This window comes from Hemibagrus wyckioides, linkage group LG28 (assembly GCF_019097595.1).
Source record: "Hemibagrus wyckioides isolate EC202008001 linkage group LG28, SWU_Hwy_1.0, whole genome shotgun sequence".
NCBI classification, from domain to species: domain Eukaryota; kingdom Metazoa; phylum Chordata; class Actinopteri; order Siluriformes; family Bagridae; genus Hemibagrus; species Hemibagrus wyckioides.
In genome coordinates this window covers 19,419,496-19,434,760 of record NC_080737.1, presented here as the reverse complement: position 1 = coordinate 19,434,760, position 15,265 = coordinate 19,419,496, and the positions used below count along the sequence as shown (strand labels likewise).

General features: G+C 39.8%; 1 protein-coding gene across 1 annotated transcript; it reads left to right on the top strand.

The window, feature by feature from the left end:
• The first annotated feature begins 1,205 nt into the window (after positions 1-1,205).
• zgc:175280 (cationic amino acid transporter 2 family protein) lies at positions 1,206-14,958 on the top strand. The gene is made up of 12 exons (XM_058383398.1): positions 1,206-1,363; positions 2,715-3,085; positions 4,357-4,512; positions 4,933-5,095; positions 5,697-5,824; positions 6,560-6,782; positions 9,982-10,118; positions 10,269-10,371; positions 10,898-11,013; positions 11,607-11,773; positions 11,847-11,955; positions 14,636-14,958. The coding sequence occupies exons 2-12, from the start codon at positions 2,716-2,718 to the stop codon at positions 14,782-14,784; spliced, it is 1,821 nt and encodes a 606-aa protein (XP_058239381.1). The 5' UTR covers positions 1,206-1,363; position 2,715; the 3' UTR covers positions 14,785-14,958.
• Positions 14,959-15,265: the final 307 nt, after the last annotated feature.

The following is a 15,265-nucleotide window of genomic DNA, read 5'->3' as shown; positions in this document are numbered from 1 at the left end:
TTTCACTCTCTACCATCCCTCTACAGAAGGAGGTGAGGATGGGAGGGGGAAGCTGGGTCTCTTCAGTCCTCTGCAGGAAGTAGAGGTGCTGCTGGGTCTTTGCCTGGACAGAAAGTGTTGAGTCCAGTGACTCCACTGTAGCAGTGATGATGAACCTCATGTAGTTTGTCCAAATGTTCCTCTACCTCTAATGTAACTTTGATTATAGCAGCAGTAACAGTCCTTCTGTCCCCAGCTTCTCTTTTCTCTGTCTTAGACCGATAAACCAAGTGCCATTTATCATAGAAGAAACTCCTCAGTCCTCAAGAAGACCTACAGCTACAGCTTTACTTCTGACCATTACAAAGCTCTGGACACTAGAGTCTCGTTCCACACATGATACAGAAACATCTCCTCAACATTTTTGTAAAATAATTAGCACGGAGCTACACCTCACTGATACCTTCATTACTGTCAGAGCTGCTGTTCTGGAGAATTAATCAATACCCTCTGACCAATCAGAACCTGGAGAACCTCAACATCCTGATGAAACTGCCCGTTAGCAAGCGTGCAGCAGTTCATGCTAGCTTCTACAGGAGAGTTGCAGAAGACAGCGGTGTGATAAGAGCCATAGAGTCTGAGTGAGATCGCAGTCTGCACTTTATCACTCACCCAGTCTCGATAAGCAGCAATTAAACTGAATTCTCTTTTTCGTTTATGATGCTATTAAAATGGAATTAAAATCCACAGAGATGAAATATGAGAAAGAGTAAAAGTGTGAGATGTTAATAAACCTGTTCAAATTAAATCCACAGAGTCACCGAGTCCATCTGCTGATACACACGGCTGTAGAAGATCTGAACCGTTATCAGGAATAGATATCCCACCTTTGGCTTTCCTATTTTAGTGTGATTTCACACACACACACACACACACTTCAGAATTGAGCATCGGAATACTGTCAGTAGTTTTCTGATCAGTCGTTATAGCCAAGCAGGACAGAGTCCAGGGGTAAGGACTTCAGTAATAATAATAATAATAATAATAATAATAATAATAATAATAATAATAATAATAGCAATGCCATATTTGATCTGCTCAAGACATTATTTCAATTCCTCAGCTCTGTGTGTGTGTGTGTGTGTGTGTGTTAAGCAGAGAACCTTGTCCAGCTTCCCAGAAATCACACATTCCTTCTAAATGTAACAGAATCTATCCAAATCTGCACATGAACATTTTTAAACATGTGAGCTGACAGGAGGGGCCACGGAAGATGGACTGTTGTTGAATCGAGTTGGCACACACACACACACACACACACACACACTTACGCACGCACACTGCCACACCTTCGGACGCAGCCACACTGCACTCTGAGCCTCAGGTAAGAGAACTCACACGCACAGCTTCACTCTTTAATCAGTCTGATTTTTATTCATCGGGTTTTAAAAGATTACATAAAATGAGACAAATTTCAGTAGAATTTAAAGAGTTAAAATATACAGAATCAGAATAAAACAGATTTTTAAACAGAACTGTAAAAACAGGTGAAACAGTAGGAAGTGATGATTCATGAGCAGGAGATAATTTCACATTTATTGTGTGTTATTTCACATTAAGCTTGGAGATGTTGGATTCGGTGAAGTCTGGAGAGATTTATTTCAGTTTTTAAGGTTTAATATAATCGTGTAAATTCATGTAAAAAAAATCTAATCTTTTTTTACGACCTCTAATAGTTTTTTACGACCTCATCAAGTCAAATTCCTCATAAGTGAATCTTCTGATTGTGATCTGGACTCACGTGTGTGTGCGTTTGTGTGTGTGTGTGTGTGTGTGGAGGAAAAAATTGACAGAAATTGAGGTTCCATGTGAATTCGGATCGGATCTGTTGCTGCATGTGACCGATTTGCTCTTTTCGCTTTTTTCTTTTAATTTTTTCATCTAAAACCAAAGTCTGTGAAATATTTTGGCTGGATTTTAACAAAACTACCTTATTACACACATTATACATCATTTTTTAAATTTAGCAACATCTCATAGCATACCATGTGCAGTATCACATCATGTGCAATACCTTCAAGTTCCCTAGCACCTTTTTAGTATTTTAAATACATTTTGTATATATAGAATATTTCATTTAATTTATTTTTCATTTATATTTATTTTTTCCTGTTTAATAAAGTTTTATCTTATTTTATCTCATGTGGAAAGCCATGTTCAGGATGGAATATCTCCAGAAATATTTTTCACAGCCAGTAGAAATTTATAAATTTAGCAGAGATCGAGAACAACAACGTTTCTGTCTGTCTCAACGCTTCAATGTTCAAACTCTGTCTCAGGATTCAGCACAGAAGGCCAGTTCTTTTCTTACAGAATCCTAAATGTGGAAAAAAGCACAGATTTGACATTAATTAATAGACACACAAGTCTGTGATTAAACCAAAAATATTTAACTGGGTTTGTGTCAAAATCTGGCAACCATCAGTATTCGGGATATTCATAACCATCAGACTTTAAACAGTTGTGCTGAAAGTATTAAAAGTAATTAAAGTTAAAAAGAAGAGGTGCCTAAGATTTTTTATCCGATATTAAAAAGTCACATTTACAATTTAATTTTTTAAAATAAATTCATATTCCTGTCATGAACATCTTCACTCATCTCACTGCTTTTAATGACTGATAAATTAAATTTTTTGATTGACCGAATGACAGATGAATTTTTTTCTTTCTCCCAGGATGCCTTGCTCTACACTGCTGTCCTTCCTGAAGGGTCTGTCCCGGGTGAAGCCGTTGGAGCCAGATGGCGAGAGCTCGGAATTCCGCCGCTGCTTGACCACACTAGACCTGGTGGCGCTGGGCGTGGGCAGTACGCTGGGCGCCGGCGTCTACGTGCTCTCGGGCGAGGTCGCACGCACCTCATCTGGCCCCAGCATCATCGTCTCCTTCTTCATCGCCGCCGTGGCGTCCGTGTTCGCCGGGCTGTGTTACGCTGAGTTTGGTGCCCGTGTGCCCAAAACTGGCTCCGCCTATCTGTACAGCTACGTAACTGTGGGTGAAGTCTGGGCCTTCATTACAGGATGGAACCTGCTGCTGTCCTACATCATAGGCAAGAAAACAGAATCTCATCATCCACAGGATTCAGAGCCATAAAAATAATCTTCTTCTTCTTCTTTGGGCTTTTCCCTTCAGGGGTCTCCACAGCGAATCATCTCTCTCCACCTATCCCTTTTCTGCATCCTCAACACTTACACCCACTAGCTTCATATCCTCATTTATTCCATCCATATTCCTCCTCTTTGACCTTCCTCTTTGTCTCCTGCCTGGCAGCTCCATGTCCAACATTCTCCTACCAATATACTCACTCTCCTCTGGACATGTCCAAACCATCTTAATCTGTCCTCCCTAACTTTGTCCCCCAAATGTCCAACATGAGCTGTCCCTCTGATGTACTTGTTCCTAATCCTGTCCAACCGTGTCACTCCCAAAGAGAACCTCAACATCTCCAGCTCTGCTCCCTCCAGCTCTGACTCCTGTCTCTTCCTCAGTGACACTGCCTCTAAACCATACAGCATGGCTGGTCTCACCACTGTCCTGTATCACCTTCCCCTTGATTCTCGCTGATATTTTTCTATCACACAGAACTCCCGACACCTTTCTCCACCCATTCCAACCTGCCTGCACTCGCTTCTTTACCTCTTACAGCCATAAAAATAATATCAATACATTAAGATCTATATTCATTTATGATAAAAGTGGAAATATAAAGCACTAGGAACACACATGGAATACGCACACAGGGAATACATACTATACCTAGAGATGATAGATGCTGGGGAAAATATTACCTTTAGAACATAGAACTCAAAGAAAATAGGGAAAGGTAAAAATGTGGCCTTGGGAGTGTAGCAGTGTAGGAAGATAGGGAAATCTATGACACAGGGAAAATAAGACCCAAGAAATATTACTCTTTGGGAGAATAGAAAAATTTCAGGGAAAGATTTCACTGGGAACATGAGACCCAGATCCTGGAAATGCAGAGAAGGAAAAAATCAGGGAAAATACAGCTTGGAATACCGGGAATATTGGTATCTGAGAACTTTGGGACAATACAGGGAGCTAAAAATAGGAACCTGTGAAGATCAAACCCTTTACATTTTTGCACTTATTTAAACAAAGCTCTCACAGGATCTCACAGGTTCTTGAGATGGGAAAAATCTAGCACCGGGAATATAAATCCATGAGAATATCCTACCCTGAGATCTCCGAATGTAGAATGGTAGAGAAGCAGCAGCCTCATCAGGAATCAGTGAGGAATGATGAGAAATGGACCTGCTGAGTCGATGTCTATCTGAATGTATGACTGTTGTTTGTACGCAGGAACGTCCAGCGTGGCCCGAGCCTGGAGCGGAACGTTCGATGAACTCATCGGGAAAGTCATCGATACTTACCTGAGGGAACACGTAGCTATGAACTTACCTGGACTCGCACCGTACCCAGACTTCTTTGCTGCGGCACTCATTATGCTTCTGGCAGGTGAGGTACACCTTAAAGCAGAGTCCAAAAGTTTGTGTACATGTAGAACCACACAAACAAACAAACAAACAAACAATGATTCCTTTTCTTACAATAAAATTTACACATCTGATGCTGCTCTGTGAATCTAAACCATTAAAAAAATGCAATAAATTTTTGAAAAATCTCTCTTTTTTATTTTTTGTAGATTTTTCCTGATACTTTACCTGTTACAAAATATATCCACATTTCATTTAAATCTTTATTTAGACTGTAAATTGTCCAGAAAGTTGTAAATAAATGATAAATATAACTGCATTTTTAAAAAAAACTAAAAATAAGGATCATTCTCGTCAGTATTTGTACCAGCGATAGTGATAGTCCACTCGCTTGTGTTGTTTTGAATTAAAGTTGTTGCTCCTGAACCTTAATCTTTCTCAGGTATCCTCGCTTTCGGAGTGAAGGAGTCAGCGATCGTCAACAAGATCTTCACCGCCATAAACGTGCTGGTGCTGCTGTTCGTCATCATCTCTGGCTTTATAAAAGGCAACCTTAAAAACTGGCAGCTGACTGAGGAGGACTTCTTCAATTCCTCCACATCTGAGTGAGTTCCTTTATTACCTCAGAGTCATGATTCGAAGAAGGTTAAGGTTCAGGAGAAGCCTCGTTCTCAGAGTCAGGTCCAGGGCAAACATTAGCATCCCAAAGGGGACAAAAAGAAGAAATCATTTCTCATTGATGATGTATTTTTATATATATCTCTGATTTCACAAAGGTTCCTTTATTGTCACTAAGATATAAATATATAAAGAAAACATAAGTCTCTCTTTGCGAATGTGATAAAAATATGATGTAATATCATACAGGTGCTCAAAATTCACCTTTAGAATTGTTTCTAATATTATTTATTGATTTATTCAATACCTTTTGGTTCTGTTAAGTTAAAAATTTCTTCATTCCTTTGAACCTTCCAGGTTTTTATTTATTTATTGCGTCGATAAACTGAAAAATAGAGCTCCAGACACTATGCAGGGGTTTAATTCTTTACAGTGTGTTGTGAATTGAATTAATAAATAATTTCCCAGCTTTGTGTCACATGTCGAAGAGATTTACAGGAGAATCACAGGAAGAGAAAACCAGCAGAAAATCAGCCCAGGTCTGATGTAATGATCTTTTTTAATGTTTTTCATCTCATCATAAAACAGCAACTCGAACAGCACTACCTTGAATTTCGGTGTCGGAGGATTTTTCCCTTTCGGATTTGAAGGAACGTTGGCTGGAGCTGCGACCTGCTTCTACGCTTTTGTAGGGTTCGATTGTATCGCCACGACAGGTCCATCATCTTATTTAACCTCCTTCAGCTTTGGTTGTTTTTTTTTTTGTTTTGTTTTAAATCTGTCATTAGGATGAACTCTTTTGCTAGAAGCTTTAGAAATGTTCAGCTTTCACTTCATCCCTCACACTGGGCTAATGTGGAGGAGAATAAAACCAGTTAGCATCACGCTAGCAGGGTTTCCTCATATCTTTTTCTCTTAGTAGAGTTAAGAATAAAAAACTGAGCAAAAATGAAAAAGGATAATGGAGTAAAGACAATTTTTTTCAGTGGATTAATAATAATATATATTATATTAATATTAATCATACATATATTAAATATCTATAAATATATTAATATATTAAAATTAATATAAATAAATATTTTTATGTTAATGTGATAATGAAATTTGACACTAACTTTGTCTTAAGAAGCAAATTCGTTAGCAAAAGCAACTTCAGAGCACATTTATCACAATGCAATTTTTTTGATAAAAAAGGAAAAAAAGAAAAATATTTTTCTGAGCACTGTACACTGAAGCCCTGAAGCTTAAGTTACAAAATAAAACCTGAGACTGTTTTAAGAAAATAAAAGACATTATTCAGATCCAGATCAGTTCCATGACCTTTATAATTCTGTGAGATTTTTTTAAATTTTATTTTATTTTTTTTATTCAGACTGAAACCGTTTTATTTCCTAACACACTTTCCTTTGTCGTTTGTCACTCTGGATCTGTTTTTTCTTCTACTCAAGGTGAGGAGGTTCGTAACCCTCAGAAGTCCATCCCCATGGGTATTGTGGCGTCGCTCCTCATTTGTTTTTTGGCTTATTTCGGTGTTTCTGCCTCTCTGACGCTCATGATGCCGTACTACAAGCTGAACGTCCTGAGCCCGCTCCCTGACGCCTTCACATACGTGGGCTGGGAGCCGGCCAAGTACGTGGTGTCTGTCGGGTCTCTGTGCGCTCTCTCTACCAGGTACAACAACCTCCAATTATTTATTTTAGAACTTTAAACACAAAAATCTCTGATCTACTCAATATTCACCTCAATATTCACCTCAATATTCACCTCAATATTCACCTCACTATTCACCTCACTATTCACCTCAATATTCACCTCAATATTCACCTCAATATTCACCTCACTATTCACCTCACTATTCACCTCAATATTCACCTCACTATTCACCTCAATATTCACCTCACTATTCACCTCAATATTCACCTCACTATTCACCTCAATATTCACCTCACTATTCACCTCAATATTCACCTCACTATTCACCTCAATATTCACCTCACTATTCACCTCAATATTCACCTCACTATTCACCTCAATATTCACCTCACTATTCACCTCAATATTCACCTCAATATTCACCTCACTATTCACCTCACTATTCACCTCACTATTCACCTCAATATTCACCTCACTATTCACCTCACTATTCACCTCAATATTCACCTCACTATTCACCTCAATATTCACCTCACTATTCACCTCACTATTCACCTCACTATTCACCTCACTATTCACCTCAATATTCACCTCAATATTCACCTCACTATTCACCTCACTATTCACCTCAATATTCACCTCACTATTCACCTCACTATTCACCTCAATATTCACCTCACTATTCACCTCAATATTCACCTCACTATTCACCTCACTATTCACCTCAATATTCACCTCACTATTCACCTCACTATTCACCTCAATATTCACCTCACTATTCACCTCACTATTCACCTCAATATTCACCTCACTATTCACCTCACTATTCACCTCACTATTCACCTCAATATTCACCTCAATATTCACCTCACTATTCACCTCACTATTCACCTCAATATTCACCTCAATATTCACCTCACTATTCACCTCACTATTCACCTCAATATTCACCTCAATATTCACCTCACTATTCACCTCAATATTCACCTCACTATTCACCTCACTATTCACCTCACTATTCACCTCAATATTCACCTCAATATTCACTTCACTATTCACCTCACTATTCACCTCAATATTCACCTCACTATTCACCTCACTATTCACCTCAATATTCACCTCAATATTCACCTCACTATTCACCTCAATATTCACCTCACTATTCACCTCAATATTCACCTCACTATTCACCTCAATATTCACCTCAATATTCACCTCAATATTCACTTCACTATTCACCTCAATATTCACCTCACTATTCACCTCAATATTCACCTCACTATTCACCTCAATATTCACCTCAATATTCACCTCACTATTCACCTCACTATTCACCTCACTATTCACCTCACTATTCACCTCAATATTCACCTCACTATTCACCTCACTATTCACCTCACTATTCACCTCACTATTCACCTCAATATTCACCTCACTATTCACCTCACTATTCACCTCAATATTCACCTCACTATTCACCTCACTATTCACCTCAATATTCACCTCAATATTCACCTCACTATTCACCTCACTATTCACCTCACTATTCACCTCAATATTCACCTCACTATTCACCTCACTATTCACCTCAATATTCACCTCAATATTCACCTCAATATTCACCTCACTATTCACCTCACTATTCACCTCAATATTCACCTCACTATTCACCTCACTATTCACCTCAATATTCACCTCAATATTCACCTCACTATTCACCTCACTATTCACCTCAATATTCACCTCACTATTCACCTCACTATTCACCTCAATATTCACCTCAATATTCACCTCAATATTCACCTCACTATTCACCTCACTATTCACCTCAATATTCACCTCAATATTCACCTCAATATTCACCTCAATATTCACCTCACTATTCACCTCACTATTCACCTCAATATTCACCTCAATATTCACAGAAATTAAGGAGCAAAGGTCCTTCTCATGTGCGTGTGTGTGTTTATGTGTGTGTCTTTGTATGTATCTCTGTGTCTGTCATCATCACTGTGATATAAATACATTTTAAGTGGGTCATTTAGACTCCAAACATAATTAAAAACACAACCCAGTACAGTGTACAGTACACAATTCTCCACATTACCATCTTCTCAAATGATCACCTGAGCTCCTGGAGCAGACTGATAGGGTCTGATGGTTTTAAAGATGAGGGTGAGCATCATAAACTCTTTGGATAATGTGAAAAAAACACATGCAGGAAGAAAAGGAATGGGAATAAATGAAAGATCACGAGTTAAAGATTGACCAGGTTAATGGTTATGGTTCCTAGAACCATTTATTTTTTTTAAAAACGACTCAAAACATGGAGAAGACGAATTTTCAGTGTATTCAGAAACACAGTGAAGTGAAGTTAAAGCTAATAAACTGGACATTTCCTTGTGCTTGATGTTGAATTCTTATCATTTATATCTTTAATAACCAGATAATGTGAATGTACACCAATCAGCCATAACATTATGACCAGTGACCAGGTGAAGTGAATAAGACTGAGTATCTCCTCATCATGGCACCTGTTAGTGGGTGGGATATATTAGACAGCAAGTCAACATTTTGTCCTCAAAGTTGATGTTAGAAGCAGGAAAAATGGACAAGTGTAAGGATTTGAGCGAGTTTGATGAAGGGCCAAGTTGTGATGGCTAGACCACTGGATCAGAGCATCTCCAAAACTGCAGCTCTTGTGGGGTGTTCCCGGTCTGCAGTGGTCAGTATCTATCAAAAGTGGTCCAAGGAAGGAACAGTGGTGAACCGGAGACAGGGTCATGGACGGCCAAGGCTCATTGATGTACATGGGGAGTGAAGGCTGGACCGTGTGATCCGATCCAACAGACGAGCTACTGTTGATCAAACTGCTGAAGAAGTTAATGCTGGTTCTGAGAGAAAGGGGTCAGAATACACAGTGCAGGACGGGTCAGGGCTGTTTTGGCAGGAAGAGGGGGACCAACACAATATCAGGCAGGTGGTCATAATGTTATGCCTGATCGGTGTAAACCTTTTAGTATTTTTTTTCTGATTGTGTAGAAATAAAGGAGAGCCTCAGGGATCGGTGCTTAGTTCAGGTTTTGAGACAAACCAGAGATAACCACAGCAACAGTTGAAACCATTTAACTACCATGGCAACAAGAACAGGAAGTATCTCCATATAAGGAACGTGAAAGGGAAATAGTTTAATCATATACACAATGTTTTGTGGCAGTTTGTTGGGTTCCATGTTCCCCATGCCGCGTGTCCTGTTTGCCATGGCCCGAGACGGACTTCTCTTCAAACCCCTGAGTCGAATGAGTTCCAGGCAGAGTCCCGTCATCGCCACGCTCACTTCAGGACTAGTGGCAGGTAACGTAGCTGAGAAACACGCCACTTTACTACATTTAGCAGTAAAAGGAATGAAGGAAATGAAGTCTGCTGATGTTGCAGTATCATGGCCTTTTAATGCAATCCTCTATGTAAATAGGAAGCTGTTTTTAAGTGTGTGTTGTCTTGCAGCCATCATGGCCCTTATGTTCGACCTGAAAGCTCTGGTGGACATGATGTCTATCGGCACGCTCTTCGCCTACACGCTGGTGGCCATCTGCATCCTCATCCTCAGGTACTATAGATGATCTTTATCCTGCTGCTGTAATATACACTATATAACACTCTCAACACAGTCACTATTTATTTTTCAATATCTGCACATCTCCAAGTGTTTTATTACTTTTATACCCTAGCGAGTTATCACTAATTTTGGCTTCATGTTATAGCAGCTATAAACAGTCACTCCCTCACCAGCCTCATTCTTTTTCACTCAATAAGACATAGCTTAAGATTTCATAAAACTTAAAGTTACAGCTTTATCTGTGACATTTACATGATATTTACCTGTGACATAACCTGTGATATTACGTGATATTTATATGTATACAATTATATCTGTAAGGATTCCTCTGGGTTACATGATATACTTTTACTACTTTAATGAAGATTTCCTGAATTGTGTTTCCACTACATCAGTCTGAAAATTTCATATTATGACAGTGGTGAAAAGATAACAGAAATTATATCTTTGTTTTTTTAACTTTCTAATAAAAAGCCTTGGCCGTTTAGTGAGAGTGTATAGTTGTGTGTCCACACAGATACCAAGGAGATTCAGACGGGTTGAGCGAGAAGGAGAAGTGGAGTATTATACATCCACCATCTTCACCTACAGCCACCAGCTCTAAAGTCATCTCCATACTGACCATCATCATCCGTGAGGCTTCTCTCAACACTACATTCACTCACGACCATATAGTGTTTGTTCATCTGAGTATAGAACAAACAGAAATCAAGTGTTTCACATGTTCTGCATATAGATTTTTTAAAATCCTCAGCAAACCAATAATATATTTACAAAATGACCTCCCATTGTTACAGGACAATAGATTAATAATCTAGATAGTTAGCATTTATCACTTTAATGAGTTAGCATGTATCAGTTCAATCGAAATCACAGTCACAGTGAAAACTATACAGATAAACCTGTCCAGAATGTCAACATTTCCTTCAATTGTGTTGAGAAAAGACTCCGTGCGACACTGTAATGACATGTAGCATCAACCGCTAAATCCACACATCCATAGCTGCCAGTGAACATGGCATCAAAACGTCCTAAGCAGTGAAATAAATGGAAGACAAGATAATGGTGTAGCCCACACCGTACTGTAACTTTGTCATCGCTAGTTGCCAAAAAAAAAAAATTTTTGTTTTAATAGAACAGTTACACTTGTATGAATTCAATGTGTATGTTTTCAATAGCAAGTCTCTTAGTGACACATTGTGTGTGTGTGTGTGTGTGTGTTGCAGTTGTGTTGATAGTGGCTCTGAGTGTGATTCTGACGAAGGGGTTGGAGTCAGGCCTGGTGGGAACGTGGTGGATGATTCTGATCATCTGTATACTGGTGTTGTTATTGCTCACTGCAGTAGTCATCATCTGGAGACAACCACAGAGCAGCACCAAGGCTGCCTTCATGGTGAGACTCTGACCTTCAACCTTCATCACACCCTGCTTACACTTGGCTAAATGCTGAATTGTTCTGGCTGCAGGTTCCTCTCGTGCCGGTGCTTCCCATTCTCAGCACTTTCGTCAACATTTATCTGATGGTTCAGCTGGGAGGAGACACCTGGATCCGATACGCGGTGTGGATGGCGATAGGTAAGTGGAACACTGAGCGCTCGTGTTGCCCGGTGACATCTTATCGTTATATATCTTCATAAATTCACCTCTCCATCCAAGATTCAAGATTCAAGATTCAAGAAGCTTTTATTGTCATTTCAACCACATATAGCTGGCGCAGTACATAGTGAAATGAAACAACGTTTCTCCAGGACCTGGTGCTACATAAACATACAACTACTAGTACAATACAAAACAACAAACAACACCACAGAGCTAGGACAGAAGTTTGTCTTAGCCACGTAAAGTGCACAGTGTGCAGCTAGGTGCAAACAGAGCATAGACAAGACAGTGCAAAAAAGACAATAAATACAATAAAGACAACACAAAAGAACACAGGACACTTAGCGCTGAAAGGAAATAAAAGAACGTGTACTGGAATGTAAGTGAAATAAAATAGATAAAGTGAAATGATGTAGAAAGAAAAGTATTGTGCAAAAATATTGTGCAAAAATACACAGCAGCGGTTGAGGTAGTGCAAATAGAATAAACATAAATATAACTATAGCAGCGGATGACAGGTAGAGGTAGTGCAGTAAGTAATGAACAGTATAAATTGTGTGTGTGCGTCCACACAGTCAAGAGAGAGTGTGTGTATCTGTGTGTGAGAGACAGAGAGTTAATATACAGCTCAGTCCTGAGTGAGAGTGTGTGTGTGTGAGAGTGTAGAACAGTTCAGTCCTGAGTGAGAGTGTGTGTGTGTGTGTGTGTGTGTGTGAGAGAGTGTAGAACAGTTCAGTCCTGAGTGAGTGTGTGTGAGAGTGTAGAACAGTTCAGTCCTGAGTGAGAGTGTGTGTGTGTGAGAGAGTGTAGAACAGTTCAGTCCTGAGTGAGAGTGTGTGTGTGTGAGAGAGTGTAGAACAGTTCAGTCCTGAGTGAGAGTGTGTGTGTGTGAGAGAGTGTAGAACAGTTCAGTCCTGAGTGAGAGTGTGTGTGTGTGAGAGAGTGTAGAACAGTTCAGTCCTGAGTGAGAGTGTGTGTGTGTGAGAGAGTGTAGAACAGTTCAGTCCTGAGTGAGAGTGTGTGTGTGTGAGAGAGTGTAGAACAGTTCAGTCCTGAGTGAGAGTGTGTGTGTGTGAGAGAGTGTAGAACAGTTCAGTCCTGAGTGAGAGTGTGTGTGTGTGAGAGTGTAGAACAGTTCAGTCCTGAGTGAGAGTGTGTGTGTGTGAGAGAGTGTAGAACAGTTCAGTCCTGAGTGAGAGTGTGTGTGTGTGTGTGTGTGTGTGAGAGAGTGTAGAACAGTTCAGTCCTGAGTGAGAGTGTGTGTGTGTGAGAGAGTGTAGAACAGTTCAGTCCTGAGTGAGAGTGTGTGTGAGAGTGTAGAACAGTTCAGTCCCGGGTGTTGAGGAGCCTGATGGCTTGAGGAAAGAAACTGTTACACAGTCTGGTTGTGAGGGCCCGAATGCTCCGGTACCTCTTTCCAGATGGCAGGAGGGTGAAGAGTGTGTGTGAGGGGTGTGTGGGGTCAGCCACAATGCTGTTAGCTTTGCATTTAAACTCCACTCGAATACTAATTACGCTTTGATTTGTTCATGGTTCTAGATGTTGTGCAAATTCATTGGGGTAGGAATCATGCTGCCCCGGAAGGCAGGCTCATTAATGACAGAGTTGCCAGAGCCATCATTTTTACACAAACACATTGGGCTGATTTAGAAACACTCTGTGGTTACCAAGATCTCATTGATTAGCAAAAACTGTGATGTCCAGAAACATTTTTATTAGCGTCAGATCATTGATCTAGGTGTTTTAGCTGAAACATGGCAACCACACCTGCTGTATCAACACAGATGAAATACTGTACTGTTTAAACCTCAACAATGGAGGACCGCATCAACTGCCGATTACAAGGTCACTCTAAAATTTTACTGGACATCAGGTGACATCATAACACTACGTTCACACATACAGTCGTTTTATTGCTGCAAGTCTCCAGTCGCTGGAATAAGAAGTGGTCAGGGTGCATTTGTTCCTGCTCCTGGTTGCCACACTAATAATGTTTATCCAAGGGTGGAGCAACTAACATTCCAAAGCAGATTTATTGTAGCTAAAATGAAATATTCTGAAGGGAGATTTGACATTTGTGTCTAAACTTCAGCTGTGTTTATCTGCATCACATCATATGAGATGAAGGAGAAGCAGAGTGTGCTCTTAGTCTCAGATCACCTGTGCTCTACTGTCCTCACTCCCATTGGTGCACTGAGTTGCTCCGTATTTGCATAAATGTAAATGTCTAGTCGCTAACGCTCCTTGTCCCTCACGTCACCGGAAATCACCAGCTATCAGAGAAAATGACATCACTGCGAGTTGCTGTAGTTGTGAAAGCAGCTTAAGACGGCGGAACAGGAGAAAGAGCTTCAAGACATCATCAATAAGGTTCAGACACAGTAAAGCTACATATCCTCACAATTAGCTAGAATCGTTCCTCAGACCGTTCCCACAGCACATGTGGTCCATGTTTCTCCAGTTCCTGACATTATTTCTTACCTGCAACCTATTCATCTTCTGTTCAATGTCCAAAAACGGAGGAAATACCTCATCTCATCTTCTGTCACATATTCACTACATCCCAGAGCAAACACGCTACATATCTGTGATGACTCTTCTGTGTGTGTATGTGTGTGTTCTCTACAACCTGTAACTGTATTAATCTGCTGTTCAGGTCTGGTGATCTATTTTGGCTACGGTGTTTGGCACAGCGTCCAGAAGAAACGAGACGAATCTCCTCATCACTTCGAGCCCAATACCATCTGCACCCAAGTGGAGGAAGCCAAGAAAGACAACGTCTCTCTACGACAAACCAAGCTCTAAAGTTTCCCCCCGGTCTCCACCCGAGCCTTATTAACGCTGATTCACAATAAAGATATCGAGTTTTACTGGGTTTTGGATGCTGGTGTTCAAATCAGGAGGTTTGCATGTGTTTCAACAGACATGAAATGTTCTAAAGACTTGATCGACTCATCCAGAAAAACATCCTCATAAATATTAGACACATAACAGTTTTATAGACTATGTATTTTTCTCTCCTATATTCTTTAAGGTAATTTAATATTTCAGCTGCTGAATATCATCAGTATTGATATAATGAAGGAATGTGGCCAGATTTGATTATTAGTCCCCTCGGTTTCTGTTCAAGCTATTTTGCTCACGAGAATGTGTAAATATGTTCAAGTTTATTTACTTCTTAGTTCTTTTCAGGAAGGAGATGTTTTCCTAAGATATATATAATCATTTAAGGTCATGTATTTTAATAGTATTTTATTGTAACTATAACTATAAAATAAAATTCATA

Excerpts from the sequence above, each read along its gene's own strand:
- zgc:175280 (XM_058383398.1), top strand. The coding sequence starts at position 2,716 with ATGCCTTGCTCTACACTGCTGTCCTTCCTGAAGGGTCTGTCCCGGGTG. Across the intron at positions 5,825-6,559 it reads CGATTGTATCGCCACGACAG|GTGAGGAGGTTCGTAACCCT; the intron begins GTCCATCATCTT and ends CTTCTACTCAAG. Across the intron at positions 11,014-11,606 it reads CATACTGACCATCATCATCC|TTGTGTTGATAGTGGCTCTG; the intron begins GTGAGGCTTCTC and ends TGTGTGTTGCAG.